The following is a 19,089-nucleotide window of genomic DNA, read 5'->3' on the forward strand; positions in this document are numbered from 1 at the left end:
GGGATCTAGGACATTACTGTCATATGTCAAGGATTACCTGTACAGTTTATAAATTCCACTGTAAAGCCTTGGTTGGTTTATTCTTGAGGCCACCAAGCTCCATGATAGGATTTGTGTCTATGGTACAATTTGAGTTGGTATTGAATATTCAGAGCCCTTATTATATTAGTAAATGTAGAAACATCTTTACAAAGAATTTAAGATAAAGTTCATATTATTTAAGGCAATGCTAATCTTACAAAACATTGAGTAAAATCTAGGAACGCCATTTGTCCAATCCATCGAAGTTCTCTTTTTTCCAGATATCTCCTTTTGTACTAGGTTGCTGTTAAATAGGCAAGTGAAGATGTTGGTGCTTAACTGTTCCACAAAACTGCAGGTTCTAGAACAAATGTTAAAGAAGAATTTTCCTGAATCTCTCAAGGTAATGTAGATAATTCAAGATAAAATATTAAAATACACAAAAAGAAGATCAAATCAATCTGTTTTTATTTATTTGTCACATGTATATAACCACTCACCTAACAGTGATTCTGGGCAGCATGCATAATAACCATTAAAAACCACAATTTAAATTTGAAAAGAAAAAAAAATCCCTATTATACAGTGATCTAGCACACTCAATTTTATCATGGGATCCCTAAGCTTATTGGCAAAACCACATTTTGAGGGCCTTCCAGAGGGACAATATGATTGAGGTCAGGCTTACCTCAGGAGAAATGATTCACAGGACGGTGGTCAGAATAGGCTTTCCTCCTAGGTCTGCTCAATAAAACTCAAGCTGATGGGCGATAATATATCTGTACCTCCTGAACTGATGAGATGACAGATGTAACTGGGGGCAGGCAGTCCCTCAAATAACCTGGGCACACACCAAGTAAAGCTGTAAATTGGCCCAGAAGCAAATTTGTAGCCAACACCGCTTACAAAACAGGTATAATGTGTGCGGTTCTTGGAGCACACACAACTGCCTATGTTTCTGCATTTTGTAGCAGCAAAAGCTGCTTCAAGAGTGTCTCTGCACAGCATGTTACAGTACTCCATCTAGACTGTGACTTGAATAACAGAGTAGAACCTCCCAATCCAAAAATGGGTGTAACAGGAGTGCAACACAAAACTTTGCAATTGCCCCTTTGGCTATAACTGCTACCTGCTCTTTGAGCAGGACTCATGAATCCAGAAGAACCTCCAGTGTACACTGGGTATCTTTGTGGCATTGCAAACTCATTTAAAGATGATAAATCCCCAGATGCTGAAGGCTCTAAAACCCAAAGCCTCCCAGTCTTATGAGGGTTTATTTTTTATTTTATTTTTTTTGAATTTGATTTTATTATAACATATAGTAATACAATCGGTACATTTTCGGTTCATTGGTGCAGTTATATACATATATACATCTGCATACATTATTGCTTGTCTTTTGTTGATATTGTTTCTTGGAGCTAGATTTAATTTCAAACACTTAAAAATAATAGTGCTCAACTCCCTAAGACTAAATCTAATACTATTCATATAGATTTTGTTAATTAGTTAAAATTTAATCTCTATTACCTTCTTTATTTCTTTCCCCCATCCATTCGTACCACATGTCCCACACGCTATAAAATTCTGAATCTTCTCTGTCATTAATTTCTGAAGTCAATTTGTTCATTTCGGCGCACTCCAATATTTTTCCAATAACATGTTCTTGAGGTGGTATTTGTTTTTCTTTCCAATACTGGGCAAAGGAAATTCTAGCGGCTGTCAGAATATGTATAATTAAATACTTTTTCTTTTTTGCATATTCAGTTTTCAAAATTCCCAGGAGAAAAGCTTTTGGGTCAAAATCAAAATTTTCTTTTATTATTTCTCTAATCCACACCCATATCATCCTCCAGAATTTTTGTGCCTGATTACATGTCCACCAGCAATGATAAAAAGTACCCTGCTGATGGTCACATTTCCAACATTTAGGGCTCGAATTGGGGTAGATCTTCGCTATCCTGGCTGGGGCCATATGCCATCTATAAAACAGCTTGTATTGGTTTTCCTTATAAGCCGTCGCCTTTGTCATTTTAAGGTTGTTATTCCATATTGAATCCCATTCGTTCAAATTTATATTCTGTCCTATATTTTTGGCCCATGCTAACATCGGTTCTTTAACTACTTCCTCTGCCATATCATACTCCAATAAATAATTATATAATTTAGCTAAAATTTTGTCGTCCGTACCCATCCATATCTTATCAAATCCATTTATGCTCATTTCAATGCCGAATTCCTCCTTATCTTTTTTATATCTGGATTTAATTTGGTTATATGGCCACCAGTCTATAGAAATACCTTGTTCCATCAATTCTTCCCTTGTTTTAAGGTTCCCTCCCCCATCTAATAATTCATTGTATCTGAACGTTTTACCCATTTCTAATACATTTGGATATATTATAGCCTCCATGGTGGAAAGCCATCTCGGAATTTTCCTATAGTGCTTCTGTCTCATCTCTCCCCATATTTGTATCAAGATCTCCCTTATTTTATGTCTATGGAAGTAAGTTTTTATCTTCTTCCCAGTATCCCAGAGATATGCATGCCAACCCTTCTGGAGATCATACCCTTCTAGAGTTAACAGTCTTTTATTTCTTAGGGTCGCCCATTCTTTCAGCCATACTAGGTTTGCAGCTTTTTGATATAACTCCCATTTAGGTAATCCGAAACCCCCTCTTTCCTTCTTGTCCTGTAAATTCCTAATTGCTATCCTTGGTTTCTTTCCCTCCCAAATAAATTTCCTGATGATGCTATTGAGCTCCAGAAAGAATTTTTTATCTAATTTAACAGGGACCGTTCGGAATAGATACAATAACTTGGGTAATATGCTCATTTTTATTGCCGCGATTCTGCCTAATAATGATATCTGTAGTCTTCCCCACTTTTCCAGATCCTGTTTAATATTTCTAATCAATGGTAAATAATTATCCTCTCTGAGGGCCGAGCACCTTGATGAAATCCAGACCCCCAGGTATTTTACCTTCTTGGCGATTTGGATCTCCATTGTTTCTTCCAGTACTTTTTTCCTTGCCTCCGTCATATTTTTTGTTAATAATTTAGTTTTGGATTTATTTAATTTAAGGCCTGCTACCTCCCCGTAATTGCCCAATTCTTCCAGAATTTTAGTGCCTGATTCTAATGGTTCTTCCATGATTAATACCACATCATCTGCAAATGCCTGTGTCTTATATATCTCTTTTCTGATTGTCAGACCCTTTATTTCATTATTGTTCCTAATCTTTCTCAAGAATACTTCTAGTGCTAAGATAAATAGAAGTGGGGATAGAGGGCACCCTTGTCGGACCCCTTTTCTAATTTGAAAAGCCTTAGTTAGTTCTCCATTCAGTAATATATTAGCCTTTTGTTTTTGATAGATTGTGGATATCGTATTGACAAAATTTGATCCGAATTCCATTTGGATAATTTGTTGTTTCATAAATTGCCAATTAAGATTGTCAAATGCCTTTTGGGCGTCGACAAAGACCAATGCCATTTCTTTGTTCGGGTGTTCCTCATAGTATTCCAATATGTCTATTATCATCCTTGTATTATTCCTGATTTGCCTCCCAGGGAGGAATCCATTTTGGTCACTGTGTATTAATTTATTCAAAATTATTTTTAGCCTTCCTGCTAAAATACCCATATAGATTTTGTAGTCCGTATTCAGGAGGGATATCGGTCTGTAATTTTTAATTAATTTTGGGTCTTCTCCTTCTTTTTGGAGGAGAGTAATATACGCCTCTCTCCATGATTCTGGAATTTTGGATTCTGTTAGGGCCTCATTATAAATTTCTAACAACTTTGGTAACAAAATTTCTCCCAAATCCGAATTTTTATAAAATTCCCCTGGAAGTCCATCTGGGCCTGGGGATTTGTTCTTTTTAAGTTTTGATATTACCATTCTTAATTCTGTCATCGTTATTTCTTTATTAAGTATTTCTTTATCCTCTTCCCCGATTTTTGAAAGACTTTCTTTTGACAAGTATTGGACCACCTTTTCATTAGGAATTTGTTCTTCCGCATACAGAGCCGCATAATACTCTCGGGCAATCTCCAATTTATCTTCCTGTTTATTGTTGAGGTGGCCTTCCGGGTCTTCCAATTGATGAATTATGCCTTTCTCTTTTTCTTTTTTTAACCTATAGGACAGCCACCTGCCCGGTTTGTTTGCATTTTCAAAATAATATTGTTTGGTTCGTTTCATTTTGTACGCCAATTCCTCTTGGTCTATTACGTTTAATTTGTGCCGTATAACCATCCAATTTTCTTTAACATCCTTATTATCTGGTTTATGTTGTAGTTCCCTCTCGGCTTTCCCTAATTCTTCTATCAGTGCCTTCTGCCTCTCTCTTCTTTCCTTATTCCTGTGTGCACTATACGATATTGCTAGTCCTCTTACGTACGCTTTCATTGTATCCCATATGATACCTCGAGATGTTGCCTCCTTTTCATTTACTTCAAAAAATAAATTTAATTCTTTTTTTACTTTCTCAACATTTTGCTTGTCCTTTAGAAATTGATTATTTAATCTCCATCTTGTATTTCTTCTCTTGTGCGTACATTCCCATTTAACCTCTAATGGATTATGGTCTGCCCAAATGTTGGGCATGATTTCTGTTGACTTAATATCTAACCCTATATCTCTGCTTATCCACATCATATCAATCCTAGACCAAGATTTCTTAGGATTAGAATAATATGTATACTGCCTCTGATATGGGTGCAGAACCCGCCAAATATCCACTAGATTGAATTCTTCTACCATATCAAAGAATGGTTTTGGTAAATTTTTCCTCTTTTTCTTTTTACCTTTGGTCCCCTTATAATCTCTATTTGAATCTATTACCCCATTAAAATCGCCAATTATGCAAATCTTGCTCTTATCCATCATGCTTAATCTCTCTCCTAATTTTTTATAAAAGTCTCCTAGGTTTTCATTCGGGGCATAAATTGCTGTTAATAAGATTGGACAGTTGCCTCTTTTAACTTCCACCATTAATACCCTTCCCTTCGGGTCTGCATATTTTAGTTCGGCTTTTATTTCCTTCTTGATGTACAATGCTACTCCCCTTTTCTTTTTTATCAGCTAGGGATGCATAAAGATTCCCCAATTTCTTATATTCCAAATATTTTTGATTTTCCTTTTTAATATGGACCTCTTGAAGGCACACTATATCCATATTTTGTTTAGCTAATTTTGTAAAAAAAATTTTCCTCTTTTTGTTATCGTTTAGGCCATTTACGTTAACCGATATCAATTTCCAATCATCCATCTCTTAATTTTTGTATACTATCCTAATACTTCTTGGCACGTGTGACTCTTTGTGGACTTTGGTCTTTCTTTGTCTCCTTACTATCCTTATCTTCCTCCTCCTTTTCCTTCGATATCCCTTCTTTCTCTCTTATCTGCTGGGTTACTTCTTCTTTCGATGTTTCCGCCTCTAACTCCTCTTTACTACTTTGATCTTATGAGGGTTTAATTGATATCTGTTGTTCCCCATCAGTCCTTAACAGCTTCCAGAAATCAAAATAAGACATCAACAGCATCAATTAACTCACTAGGGATAAAGATAAGCAGCTGGTGTGATACCATATCTCATGGCAGCGGATGACCTAACCCAGCAGCTTCATCTACATGTAGAGAGTACTGAACCCTGCAGCAACTAACAAAACCTAACAAAACGGGCTAGGAGCAGGAACTTTTGTGGTATTGGACTGCAGGACAGCAGGACCAGTGGGGGCAGCAGAGTATAGAGTCTAAAGCTGAAAATGCTGCTAGTCTGAATGAAGATGTCAATAAATGTTGAAGTTGCAAATAGTGCCAGTTGGTGAAAGCTTTGAGAATATAAAAATTTAAAGAAACAGATTTTTAAAAGTGTTCTTGTTTAATAAAACTTTGTAAGCCCATTATTATTTGAAGGTTTATGGAGCAGTGTTGAATATAAACAGAGGAAATCCATTCAAAAAGGAAGTAGTTGTGGATTCATGGCCAGAATTTAAAGCTGTGATTACTCGCCGACAAAAAGAGGTAAAACAGTACTTGTAATGGATCTATTCTAAATACCCTGAAATGCACAATGAACATTGGGGGCATTAATCTAAAATTTATACAGATTTTCCTGAGTTGGTGTCCTCCAAAAATGTGGATGTGTACTATATTCACATGTAGAGTTACAAAATTCAATGTCCTGTCTACTTTTGCTTTCATTTTTATTCTAATTTGCTTTTATGTCAAAACTCTGGTTGTCATTGGTTATCTTAACTATGTTTTCAAGGAACCAACCAATTTCTAAGTATTGATTGTTTCAGGAGTGGACAACCGTTTGGGTCTTAGTGCACCAAGCACTTCATTTAGAATGTAGCTGTAGAAAAATGGGCTTTTAAGGAAGAGGCTCAGCAAAATCAATTGGGGAAATTTTAGAGGAAAGTGAGAAATTTGGTGAGCTAGGGACTGTGGTTTACCTATCCTTCCTCTAAGCGATAATTAATTTTAATTAACATTTCAGATTTAGTTATAATAATTAGAACTAAAAGTTGAAATGAAAACTTTTGATAGCCTCTGAGAAGATCAAACCAATAATGCCAAACATAACATTAAAATGAAATAAGCAGTAAGTGGTGAATGTGCTATCTCTATTATAATTCCTAAAAAAGGAAGATTGTACTCATTGTGGCCTTTAACCATCTTTCTAAAGGCATGCTTTTCCCAAGGAAAATGGTGGACTTCCTTTCAACTGTATGATCTCAAGCAGTCTAGACAGACATTTGTTGAAGTTATTTTGATTTTGTCCCTGCACATAGAGTAGAGTTAAACTCAGTGGCTAGTGGCTATTTCAATTCAATTCAATTGTTTTGTTTTGTGTAATGTATTATGTGAATGCAGTCCAGGCAGCATAGGAGAAGGATTGCAGTGGCTTTCTTAACCATTTTCCAGGTTGAAAGTAGTCTATTCTTCCTTCCTGAGCCAAGAAAACTCCCAACTGGTATCCTAGCTGCAGTTCTGTGTAGGTTCTCCTACTGATCTGCAGCTAGTCAGTGCCCTGATCAGCAGACCACCTCGTTTCATTTTTATGACCTTTATCTATAGCAACAAACTAGGTGCATATCTGCGTGCATAATACTATGAATTGAATTAAGATGTTGCTTTTTTCACACATAGTCCAAAAGTGATGCCCTAGACTACTTTACAAATGCCTGTGCTGTTTTCTACAAAAATCTGCAAGCTTACCAGGCATTGTTGGAGAACCCAGAAACTATAAACTGGGAGCAAGCCTTCCAGATACAAGGTAAAAGTTCTTTGCTATGAAAAAGAACACACTAATGATTATCCTGAATTTTAAAAAATATTTTAAAATGAGAGACTGAAAATTTCTAATGGTACAGAGTTGAGAATTTCAACAGTGAGTCATCAATTGTATATGATGTCAAAGTCTTTCTCCATTCAATTTTCACACCAATATGTTTAATTATACCATCTATTATCCCAGACTATCCCAGTGTTTACCAAGTGAGAAAAGCTGCTTCAAATAGAATATTAATAACAATGATAATACAGCTAAACCAGACTCTAATAGGATGCTGTTTTTTCATCAATCTTTTATGATGAGATATTTCTCCTGAGATTCCCCAAAAGTTAGTCTGAAAGATAACTGGAACAAGTAAGAAACTTTTTTTGATTCTCCAGGTGCAAGAGCCATATCATTTTGCATATGAACCTTGTTTAGCAAGCAGAATAATGTGGGTGGATTGGAGCTCCTTAACAGCCCCATTTTCTTCTCTAAATTACCTTATATAACTTTGAACTTATATTATTTTGATTCTAAACAGGAGGAAAGCTTGTGAGGGCCAATGGCATGCTTCCTTGACATGGAGGATCTTTTCCTTTATTATCCTTGTCTTCCACTGCCACCATTAAAATCTTGTTCCAACATTTTTAAATTTCTGAGGCACATGGGAAAGATATAGGATAGCATAGGTACTTGGTTAACACAGAAATAAAGGAACAAATTGATTTCTATTAAGTAATTTAGAATGAGTTTTAAAAGAGATTTGCTTATTTCTATGGATTGTCTATATCCCATCAATACTAGCCCACCTTAAAATTATTCCTAACCCTATTATCTTGACACTTATCACAGGATGGAATGGCCATTCTTCCTTAGACTTGCTCTTCCCAAATCCTACTTGCTTCCAACTGCTGGAATAGAAACTGGGAGGAAATGCCCGGTGTTGTTACCCTTTGACTGGTAACTTCAGCATCCCAATCATCACAGAGACTTAGCACTCTAAAGATGTCTCTTCCTTTTCCTCTGTTTTCTGACATTCTTTCTATTCAGCCAGAATTATAATGAGATAAAATGGCTGAGATTTGATAGAACACTTCTGGTGCTTCATTAACTACTCCATGGCCAGCTCCAAAGGAAGGAGAAGTAGAAAATTCTCCAGTGTGCCTCCATGACTGTCCTTTCTAGCTTCCAACAGGCCCTTCTGATTGCCTCTTCCTATAATAAATCAAGGAGATAAATACATGCCCCTCTCAAATTCTGCCACTGCACCTAAATTGGCATTCAGTGGTACTGAAAGCAAAGAGAGAGTAAGATGTATAAGCTTAGAGAAAACGTGCTGGGAAACAAAAGGAGTATTATGCTCAAGTGGCAATGAGTACTGCTCTATATAATAATCCCTCTGAAATTAATTATATATCCCTACTCCCAGAAGAATTTATTTACTTATCAAATTTCTACATCTCCCAGCTCATCTAAGTGACTTTGGGGTGTTTGCAAACAACATGTACTAATAGGTAGTAGCCTATGTCACAGATTCTTCGAGGGATGACAAAACACATATTTAAACCTAGGTGAATTATGACTTTTAAGCAATAGTAAATGTGATAAAAGAAAACTGAACTCCAATAGGTTTGTGTTTATTTTTATCAATAGATTTAATTTTGTATTAATACAGTGGATTTCTTATCTTTGCTTCCAGTGACTATTGCTTCTATTCTTAGTTGATATTTAACTTTGGGTACAAATAATTAAAAGAAAGGTCAATAGTGCCATTCTGACCTTGCTTGGAAGTAGAGTTCTTTTCTCTACTTCAATTCCATGTAAAGAACCAGCATCCTTCTATACTCCTTGGACAATGCCATGTACCAACAGCTTCTTCTTTTTTATCAAACAAGAGTTTTCTCAGAAACTCCTCCACCTCCAACAATAGGTGGAATATTTGTGGGTAGGCTTTAATATTATTTTTTCTCCCTTTTCCAGTGATTAGGCAAGCTATGAGATATGATGTTGTCCTGCCTATTTCTGATGAGATATTCTTGCTTCTAACTGAATTTTAAAGAATTCAGTCTACTTTCTTTAAGATCTGATCACCTTACGTTCCCTTTTGTACATACAGTTATCTTTTCTAAATCTGGCAGTTACTGTTAGCATATAGGTGCATGTGATGATAAAAAAATGGATGTGAAGCAATCCAATTGGATAGTTTTCCACAGCAGTTTCCTTATTTAGCTGGATAGTCCATCTCCTGTACAAACATTCCAGAAATCATGCGATTATTTGAAATAGATATTGACAGAATGACAATCAATTTAGCACAAAACCACTTTCAATATGGCAAGGGTCAACTGATAATTGTATGCCAAGTGCATTTAACCCCAGCAGGGTCCCCCAAGGTGTAAAAATTGTTGCAGCTGCCCAGCTAAACAGGCACTTTTATTGGGCAGCAGCTAGATAGAAGGATAATGGAGGTGGCTCCATTGCAAAAAGTCAGTTTACGTAGCAATACCAAATGAAGGAAAAAGAGAAAAATAGAATAATCACTAGCAAAATGAATGGATTTGATTACAGTGGTAATGGATTCACTGTTGGAAAACCTGAAGCACTAGATTAGGGACAGATTGTCATGGACAAAATCTGTCTGATCTCTAAGAATTGATACTGACTTAGTGGCAAATGATTAATCAAATGTTCTTGTGAATGATTATTTTGCTGGATTTCTTTCAGTCCTGTGTTAGGTGCCCCTAAGATGTTTCTGGCAAATAAGAGTGAATTTATTATTTGAATAATCCAGCATGTGATACCAATTTGACTGTAGATTTGGTTTCATAATGTCACCTACAATTGAATTATTTTGGTTTTTATTCACTTCGAAACAGTTTCCAAAAAAGTCAAAGTATTTTAAGCAAGATTGCAATATTTGTAGTTTTATAGATCATTAATAGTTTTGGTTATATTTAAAGATGGTGTTTTGTTTAATGCTTTATTTAAAATATAATTATATTTTTTTCTGAACATAGGTTTACAGGATGATTTATACAAAACTTCCAAGATTGTTGCTGATGCCAAGCATGTAAATGTGAAGTTGTCTTCTTTCAAAATGGTAATCTGCCCAAACCCAGATGCACTTCCAGATGTTCAACTTCCGTATGTCTAACTACTATTACAGCTTTTTTATAGTAATGGTCCTTTTTGGTAAATGTTAAAGTAAAATTTTAATTTATGAAGGTGGATATAAAAGTTTCAGTTAAGTCAAGCATTCCCAGCAGTCTGATGCTTTCTGCCCCTATTACTCCAATAATTTCTGAAATTCTCAGGAGAAGTTTTAAGTGTAATAAACTTACTCTGAAGATTGTAATTATCTGTTTGGGTGGGGAGGAAGGAAGACTCCAGAACTGAACATTTTTCTCTCCATTTGCCCTATTGAGCAAATTATGTCTTAAAAGTCCTACTTTTGGGTATTTCTTTGTGAACATAAAAGGATTCAATCCCCCCATGTGTTCGTATATTGATTTATCCTAAGTTGCTTACAGTAAATGTTAAGCAAAGAACTTTTTTAGGTTAGTTCCTGCACCGAAACTGACTTCCCTTGATGCATCTCATGCAAGTCTGCTGAATAACACCTGGTCCCGAGGAGGAAGTGACCAATGCCAGAAATACCTCATCAACCTCATTTGCTGTTTCCCCAGCATGTGCGTTTTGGATGAACATGGATGCCCCATCTCCTGGGGTCTGACAGACCAATTTGCTACTATGATCCATGGCTATACATTGCCTAAGCATCGTAGGAAAGGGTACAACCGTCTCATTGCAACAAATCTAGCTAAGGTGTTACACAGCAAGGGGTTTCCGGCTCAAGGAAATGTTCTGGAGGATAACTTACCATCATTAACTCTGCTAAAAAGCATGAATGCCAGATTCTTACCTTGTCAGTTTGTCAGACTTACCCACATCCCTTTCTGCCTTTTAGCTAAACCTGAGTGAACTTGGTGGATTCTATGATGGTTGGAAAATATAGCTATCTAATTTGAGGAATCAAACCTTGTATTTGATGTTATACATGTCTGAACATGTTATGATATATTTAGAGATAACCTTGAAGTCCATTTATGAAATGGCAATGTTATTCCATATTAAAGTTAATGCAACTTTTAAAGGAACAACAGTTGTTTTCAAGCTTAGACAGAGACCTGATAAGAGATCTTTAAGAAATAATAGAGTAGTACTCAATTGGAAACAGTTATTGATAATTGTTTTCATAGAATGCAAAGACATTTTAAATTCACCAACTCAAATCATTCAATCTTCTCCATATTACTACCCAAACCCTTTGAATCTTGTATATTCTTTTATTCTTGTATATTCTTTGAATTTACATAGATGTGATGAAATATAGTAAGGAGGTGGATTCCCAAGAGAGAAGGGTGCCTTTCAGAGGAGTAAGAGGCAACTCAATTCAGATTCTATGTGTGTGAGAAATAGGGTGAAGACAGCCCTTCCCTTTGCAGCATATATTGTATACAGATAATAAAGTGCTCAGTCTGGCAAGATTTTCTGTAGATCTGTTTCCCTGAAAATAAGACCCAACCAGAAAATAAGTCCTAGCGTGATTTTTCAGGATGCTCGTTATATAAGCCCTAACCCCCAAAATAAGCCCCAGTTAAGCCTGTCAATCAGATGGGTGCATATAGTATAGTATTTCCCCAAAAATAAGACCTAACCAGAAAATAAGCCCTGATCCATCTTTTGGCGCAAAAATTAATATAAGACCCGGTCTAATTTTCAGGGAAACACAGTAGGTTTTAAACAACATATGGAACCTAAATAATATAGAGAGCCAGTTCGGTTTAGTGATCAAGGTACCAGGCTAGAAAGCAGGAGATCATGAGTTCAAGTCCCGCCTTAGCCATGCATACTACATGGGTGACTTTTTGCCAGTCACACTCTCTCATCACCTCAAAAGGTTGTTGCTGTTGAGAAAAGAGGAGTAGCAAGATGTATTGGATATGTTCACCAAATTGGGTTGTTTATAATATTAATAAATATGGGAGACAAATAAATAAATAAATAAATAATAAATATGGAATTATGTTGTCAGATTTTGCCTCTCTGTTAAAATAAAGCCATTTCAAAGGCTGAGGAAACACCTTGTTACGGTTTTTTTCTGTTGGATTAACATAACATAGCACAGGTTTTGTAAAGTATGGGGTGGGGGGCATAAGTCCAAAAACAGATAATCTTTAGATGTTCCTGGGGGTGGCTGGAAGTAAATCTCTGAAAGAGGTTGGTAAAGAAGAGGAAGAGCTCCATTTTAACAAGGTTCTTCCCTCATATACTCTCTGACCTGGAAGAAAACATACATGGAAAACATGCATTTATTGCTTTCTTAAAATATTTTAAACTATAGCTTCCCAATGTTACATTGTCTCAAAATATTCTTAAAGATTTAAATGCTAAAAATATATATTCTTAAAATACTTTAACCTAGGAATCCCTATTAATAATACATTGATGTGTCAGCCTCCGCTTTTGCTGCTTTGGCTGCTATAGGAACCGGGAGGGGGGAGAACTAGGGAGCTTGGGGGGGAAGCATGCTGGAGGAGGGGCGTGGCTTCGGAAGAAATGAAACTGATTCCTTGGAGTGGCTATCGGGTAACCGTCGTGGCATTCCTGATTGATGACGCTGCCAGACGTGCTTCCACCTGACCCTGGAAGACCTTTGGATTGGATGATTTACGATGGACAGTGGGAGGGGATGCTTTCTATATGCACTTTTCGCGTCTTTCGCAGTGCGATGGGTGTTGTTAACGTTGTTAACGTGGAGACAGTTTCTAGAAGGAGCAAAGCACCCTTTTGAAGTTTGGACTGACCATAAAAACCTGGAGGTGTTGAAAACACCCCATAAGCTGTCACCAAAACAAGCCCATTGGGCCCAGCACTTCAACCGTTTTAATTTCACTCTACGATACCTTCCTGGTAGAAAGAACTTCATGGCAAATGCACTTTCCAGATTGCCTCAATACAACAGCACCAATGACTACCAGAGCACAGGCGAAGGCCGATCCAGACCTCTCGGGCGAGTTTCTTCAGAAACTGAAAGAAGCCTTGAGAACTGACGAATGGTTTAAAACCCACTCAAATGAATGTACACTCCGTGATGGTCTAGCTTGGATTGGGGCGAAATTGTATGTTCCTGCCAGTTTAAGAGTAACAGTGTTGCAGTACGCTCATGATGCCAAGGCGGCAGGGCACTTTGGATTTGTTAAAAATCTACATCTCGTTAAAAGACAATTTTGGTGGCCTGCACTCAAAAAGGACATAGAGGCATATGTAGCTAGTTGTCCGATGTGTGCCTCGGCTAAGAGACCTCCGGGGAAACCGCCTGGTTTACTTCAGAGTGTGGCAAGGCCGAATGCCCCTTGGAAAGAAATATCCATGGATTTTGTTGTGGACCTACCAGAAAGTGAAGGCTGCACCGTCATTTGGGCGGTAATGGACCTGTTTTCCAAACAAGTGCATTTCATCCCCTGTTCTAAAATCCCTTCAGCTAAAACCCTTGCAAAATTGTTTGGACAGTGGGAGGGGATGCTTTCTATATGCACTTTTCGCGCCTATTGCTTTAATTTCAGCTTAGCTGTGGTTGTGTTCATTTCATTTCTAGTAAAAGTACCTGTCTCTATAAATCATGGAGTCTGGGTTTTTCTTTCCTGGATTTTGAAGGAAGCACACCTGACATGATGGAATAATATTTACATTTTCTTCCTTTACACAGTTGTAGACAATTTCAATCATCTGTTCAAGCTTGAGATAAAGAGAAAAATTTGCATCCTACTAACAAAGATTTCTCTTTGAATAATTGTTGTGTCATATTTAAACAAATGCAAACACCAAGTTAATGTCGTTTTTTTAAATTATCATAGACTCCTTAGAACCAACAAGGAGCTTATCAGTTAACTGGATAACCTGATTAATTGCTAAAATTTATATCAACATCAATATATTTTGGCAAAGAAAATTCTTAGTTGTTAATCATCAGGTTTACCTTTAACATTGTCTTATAGGGCCTCTTCAAATTCATTGTGTGCAGATTTGCCAAAATCGACAATGGCTCCAGATGGAAGATTTTGGCAGCTGTTACTCTGAGAACTACCCATTTTGAAAAGGAATATAACCATACAAATACATAGTAATAATAATAAAACAAGTCCAATCCAAGCCATTTCCTTTCAGAACACAGCACAGTGGGCAAGTAAAGGGAGAGTTGTCTCCAAAGATATGTGAGGCATGTAGCGTCCCTTATATAGGGATAGTATGATTATTTTTTTATTATTATTTTATTTATATGCCGCCCTTCTCCGAAGACTCAGGGTGGCTTACAATGCATTAAGCATTTTCTTTGATGGGTGGAATTCTTTCTGGCCAATAATCTTACTGAATGCTTTTGTTCAACCCTTCTCTCTACCTGACTGGTCCTTGAAGGGTGGGGGGAATTAGGTCTTCCACTTAGTCTTATGAGGCCAACAATAAATTCCCCTCCTGGATGCTAGGCAACACCACTTTCCTTGCCTGTGACTCTTCCAACTGAATCCTTTCAGGAGACAAGTCTTACAAATATTGGGTTATTTATCCATGTTAGCAGCATCTGCTACCTCCACATTTTTTTTTTTTTTTTGTGCTTTAATTTATATGCCGTTCTTCTCTGGAGACTCAGGGCGGCTTACAATGCATTAAGCAATAGCCTTCATACTTTTGTATATTTATACAAAGTCAGTTTATTGTCCCCACAATCTGGGTCCTCATTTTACCTACCTTTGAAAAGATGGAAGGCTGAGTCAACCTTGAGCCTGGTGAGATTTGAACTTGCAGTAATTGCAAGCAGCAGATGTTAATAACAGTGCTTTAGTCCACTGTACTATCAGGCTTTTGATAGTACAGTCTATAAGGTTGGTTAACAGTAAAGTAGAAATTGAACATGTATCTAACCTTAAATAAGTTTTATGAACTGAATTCTCTCTGTAGGACATTCCCCAGAGAAATAGCCATGACATACAGTATATGCGGAAACTTTTTTGGGAGTTTGCCAAAGTTTCTTTGGGATAAAATCATTTTAATCATATAAGGGGGAGGGGGGAGAATATTAATCATATCTAAAATGATTAAGATATTGTATCTTCCTCTGCATTTTCAAGAAAAATTGAGATAGTAAAAAACTATAACAATATTTCACAGAACTTTATTTTGGTATTCTGCACAAAAATCAATTATTTTCCAAATTCAGTCTGAAAGCTTAACATTATGCATCTTCCATTCTCATCTGAGATTTTTTCTCTAGAAGTCTCATTAAAAGTTCATATAGCTGTTCCATTTAAAAAAATCTGTTTAAGACCATACAGTTTTGATAGAGATGTTTACATTTAACAGATCAACATCAGTGCTTCCAATATGTGTCTGTTGAAGGCACAAAACATGCCCCCTTTCTTTTATTTAACTAAAAAAATCCCCTTTAAAGGAAGGCTATTCAAGCTAGCCTTTTAAAGGAAAGCTAACTGAACGTCATATAAGCTGTCAGGTTATTCAACCTTCAGTGTTTTAATCAATGTCATCCCAGTTAAACATCTAACCTGGTAATACAACTGGCTGCTTGTCCAATATTTCAAGGGTTGTAAAGTTTTGAACTTTAGTCCTTGGTATTTTATCAGATTATATAAAATCAGTTGCTCATCTCTGCCAGTAATTTAGTGTTTTTTTTCTTCAGTTTTTGTAGGAATCTATTTGAACAAAATTTTCAGCCTTGTCAAGATGTTCATCCCGACTGAGACAGTTACATCTTTTTCTACTTGAAATATCTGCCATTCTATTTCTAGGAATATCTAGCAATAATTATCTCTAAATATTTTTTGTAAAACAAATTCTCAGTAATATTAAATGTTGTTGTTTCCTTTTGGTACTGTTTTGCTTTCTTCAGCTAAGTTCTGTGTCAAAGTGTGATTTTAAGTTATCTAATACCTTAATAATATGTGTGTGTGTGTGTGTGTATGTAGAATTATTGTGGAAAAAACTATATTGCTTACAATGAATTTAACAAAAAGCAAAACTAACAAAATTGAATAGGAGAAAAAAGGATAAAAGGAAACAAACAAAAATAATAAATGTATCAAGCACTTAGCATGGTTTCTCTTTCTCTTTTCACTTTCAAAATCTAGATTTTGTGTGTATGCAAATAATTATAGTACAATTTCAGACAGCCTCTTAAGCTAAAACCATACAGAATCACATTATCCAAGACTGAGAATGACTGTTATGAAAGTCTTGTGTCTTATGAACATGGAATGGCACAGGTCTTATACGGTATAGGAGGGGTTGTAAATCCGATCTCAGGCGTTAGATCCAGATCATTTTTAGATGTTCCCAGGGGTGTTTGAAAGGTAAATTTCTGCAGGAGGCTAGTAAAGAAGAGGAAGAGCTCCATTTTGGCAAGGGTCTCACCTGCACATATTCTCCTACCTGGAAGAAAGCATACATGGGTGGAAAAATTATGCTTATTGGTTTCTTCAACTATTTTATGTAGCTTCCCAATGTCAGATTGTCATGGAGAGATGAGTAAGACACAAAGTTATGACAAAACGCTCATATTTAAAATACAGCAATAAAATAAAAATAAGGTATGTATCATAAGCATGCTAATCTTAAAAGAAGAATGAGCCTTCGTAAGTACCATTCTATACTGATGCCCTAAAAATGAGGTTGACTGAGCATCCCACTCGAGGTAGAGATTGTAATTACAACTAGAGGAATACCTTTATTGAAAGTTCATTTGGTGGGAGGGGATATCTATTAAATCTTCCTTTAAACTCTTTTGGTTGTCAGCATGTTGCCTTGATCCATAAACTCAATGATGAATCTTGTAGGGGGGAAAGTATACATTAATATGTTCTATTATTCATGAACTTTTCCCCCCAATGAATGAGTTAGACAATTTCCAAGAATGCCTTCATGTTCTTCGTAAGTATCCTTAGCCCCTCATTTTGATAAAAATTGACTTCAGATATATAGTGATTGAAGAACCTTGAATGGTGATGACAGTCTAGTGATGGCATAAACTGAAATTCCCCAGTGTTTCCGGCTTTGTGAACCAGTGCAGGGGAGAGGGAATGGTTCTGTATGAGCAGCTCGCAAGTGCGCATGCAGCTCCATTTGCACAAGCAGTGTGCACGTTCATGCGCTAGCCCACTACTTGCACAAGTGAGGATGCACCTGTGTATGCTTGCCGGCCATTTCCGCAGCCCAGTTGCAAACCCCTCATAGCCCACTAGTGGGCCATGGCCCACAGGTTGGGGACCCCTGACAAAAACAGTGCCTTTGTGAGTTATAGTATATGACTGGCATAACATCCTTTATAGACTCATTCACAGAATCATAGGTCTGGAAGTGACCTTGAAGGTCTTCTAGTCCAACCCTCTGCTTATATTGTCTCAGTCAAATGGTTGTGCAGTCTATTTCTGGAGATCTCCAGTGATGGAGCACCTAGGAGGCAAGCTATTTTATTGATTAATTGTCAGAAAATTCTTCCTTACTTCTAGGTTGTATCTTCCTTTAACAAATGTCCACCCATTACTTCTTGGCCTTCCCTATAGTGACCTAGAGAATAAGTCAACCCCCTCTTCTTTGTGACAGCTCCTCAAGTACTGAAAGACAGATATCATGTGCACCCCTGTTCTTTCTATTCCTCCCAGTTTAGTGTCATCTGCAAATTTGATGTGTTTCTATTCTATCTCCTCATCAAGATAATTTATGAAAATGTTGAAGAGTACTGAAGCCAAGGCCAATCTTTGTGGTACTCCACTGCATGCTTCCTTCCATGTAGCTGTAGTTCCATTGAAGACTACCAGCTGGTTAGTCAACTTCGAATCCATCTAGTGGTGGTACTGTCTATCCCATATTTTCTATTTCACCAAGAAGTAGGTTGTGGCTACTTTTTTCAAATACCTTGCTGAAATCATCATAAGTATGTTATGTTGACAGCATTTTACTGTCAACAAATTTAGTTACTTTATCAAAAAAGGCAATAAGGTTTGTGTGCCATAATCTGTTTTGAACAAATCTATGCTGGCTTCTAATAATCACCTTATTTGTTTCTTCGTGCGCACAAATCCTTCACTTGATTATTTCTTATTTATTTTTATTTTTTATTAAATTTATTGGCTGCCCATATTACCACAGGGCAACTCTGGATGGTTTACAATATTAAAAAGATAAAAATATACAACACCTATAAATAATACTATAAAATACAAAGGCTCAAGCCTCCAAAGATGGGGAGGGAGAGAGTAGGATGAGAAGGGGAGGAGGTGAAATCTATTATTAATCCATTAACCATCTCCAATGTGAAATCCTCACATTGGAGCCTCAAGCCAAGTGACAGAGCCAGGTCTTTAAGCTCTTGCAGAAGATCAGGAGGATTGGATCTAAACTCACTCCAGGGAGGAAGATGTTTCAAGGGGTAGATATAATGGCGGAGAAGGCTCTCCTGGATCCTGCCAACTGGAATACCCTGGCCAATGGGGCCCGCAGCATGCTCCTCTGCTGGCATAGGTGGGGCGGGCCAATTCCAATGGGATGAGACAGTCCCTCAAATAACTGTTACTGTTGTTTTATGTTCAGAAGCTTAACTGTTTTTGGAACATGGTTGTCATAATAGTGCAGTTTCATAGGCCCTGTAAGTTTGTGGGAGCATCAGGCAATCTTATTCTAAACTCTGTTAAATGGAAGTTTACTACATCAT

At 36.8% G+C, this 19,089-nt stretch overlaps 2 protein-coding genes across 3 annotated transcripts in view; one reads left to right on the forward strand and one right to left on the reverse strand.

Annotated features, from left to right (window-relative positions):
• The first annotated feature begins 202 nt into the window (after positions 1–202).
• GLYATL3 (glycine-N-acyltransferase like 3) lies at positions 203–12,386 on the forward strand. Its single transcript, XM_060689382.2, has 5 exons — positions 203–424; positions 5,945–6,052; positions 7,184–7,310; positions 10,328–10,454; positions 10,868–12,386. Exons 1-5 carry the CDS (start codon positions 347–349, stop codon positions 11,289–11,291), a joined length of 864 nt encoding a protein of 287 aa, XP_060545365.1. The 5' UTR covers positions 203–346; the 3' UTR covers positions 11,292–12,386.
• A 70-nt stretch (positions 12,387–12,456) lies between these two features.
• Positions 12,457–19,089, reverse strand: part of LOC117657129 (cytochrome P450 2K4-like) — a 38,070-nt gene continuing 31,437 nt past the window's right edge. Inside the window, exon 9 of one of the 2 annotated variants that reach the window (XM_060689381.2) lies at positions 12,457–12,651. In XM_060689381.2, the coding sequence (XP_060545364.2) occupies positions 12,548–12,651 (104 nt within the window). In that variant the 3' untranslated portion in view covers positions 12,457–12,547. Of the gene's footprint in view, positions 12,652–15,524; positions 16,812–19,089 lie in introns of those variants that run through there. The other variant, XM_060689379.2, reaches the window with a different exon arrangement.

This window comes from Pantherophis guttatus, chromosome 1, assembly GCF_059756535.1.
Source record: "Pantherophis guttatus breed Tessera chromosome 1, ASM5975653v1, whole genome shotgun sequence".
Classification (NCBI taxonomy): Eukaryota; Metazoa; Chordata; class Lepidosauria; order Squamata; family Colubridae; genus Pantherophis; species Pantherophis guttatus.